The sequence below is a fragment of the Anarrhichthys ocellatus genome, unplaced genomic scaffold (assembly GCF_004355925.1).
Source record: "Anarrhichthys ocellatus isolate YVR2014 unplaced genomic scaffold, GSC_Weel_1.0 scaffold3024, whole genome shotgun sequence".
In the NCBI taxonomy this organism is placed as follows: Eukaryota; Metazoa; Chordata; class Actinopteri; order Perciformes; family Anarhichadidae; genus Anarrhichthys; species Anarrhichthys ocellatus.
In genome coordinates, this window is record NW_022282998.1 from 2,825 (window position 1) to 3,262 (window position 438).

Sequence of the window (438 nt, forward strand, 5' to 3'; positions counted from 1 at the left end):
ACACACACACACACACACACACACACACACACACACACACCTGCACGTCGCAGCTCTTCCTCTTCCTCCCTGTAGTTCTGGGGGTTTTCTTCTGTAGTCTCTCCATCTCTTTCCTCACAGCCTCAAACTCCCTGCTCCTTCCCTCCTCCTCCTCCTCCTGCTGCTGCTGCTGCTGTCTCCCTCTCTTCTCCTGGAGTCTCTGGATCACTTCCTTCAGCTCCTCCACCACCGGCACCTCCACCTCTCTGTTCTCCTTCTCCTCCTCCTTCTCCTCCTCCTCCTCCTCCCTCCTCTGCAGGTCTTCCCTCAGACGCTCCAGCTCTGATGGAAAGAGAAAGTTCAGATTTATCTCCTGATCACATTAATACAACGTTCTCCACTGTTTCAGGTGATGAAGATGATGAAGATACCTGTTCTCAGAGTCTCCGTCTGACTGTG

At 53.0% G+C, this 438-nt stretch overlaps 1 protein-coding gene across 1 annotated transcript in view; it reads right to left on the minus strand.

Moving 5' to 3' along the window:
- The window catches only part of LOC116378703 (kinesin-like protein KIF20B), a 2,443-nt gene extending 2,337 nt beyond the window's left edge, over nucleotides 1-106 (minus strand). Inside the window, exon 1 of the mRNA XM_031840611.1 lies at nucleotides 41-106. Within this exon, the coding sequence (XP_031696471.1) occupies nucleotides 41-106 (66 nt within the window). The remainder of the gene's footprint in view (nucleotides 1-40) is intronic.
- Between the last annotated feature and the right edge of the window lie 332 nt (nucleotides 107-438).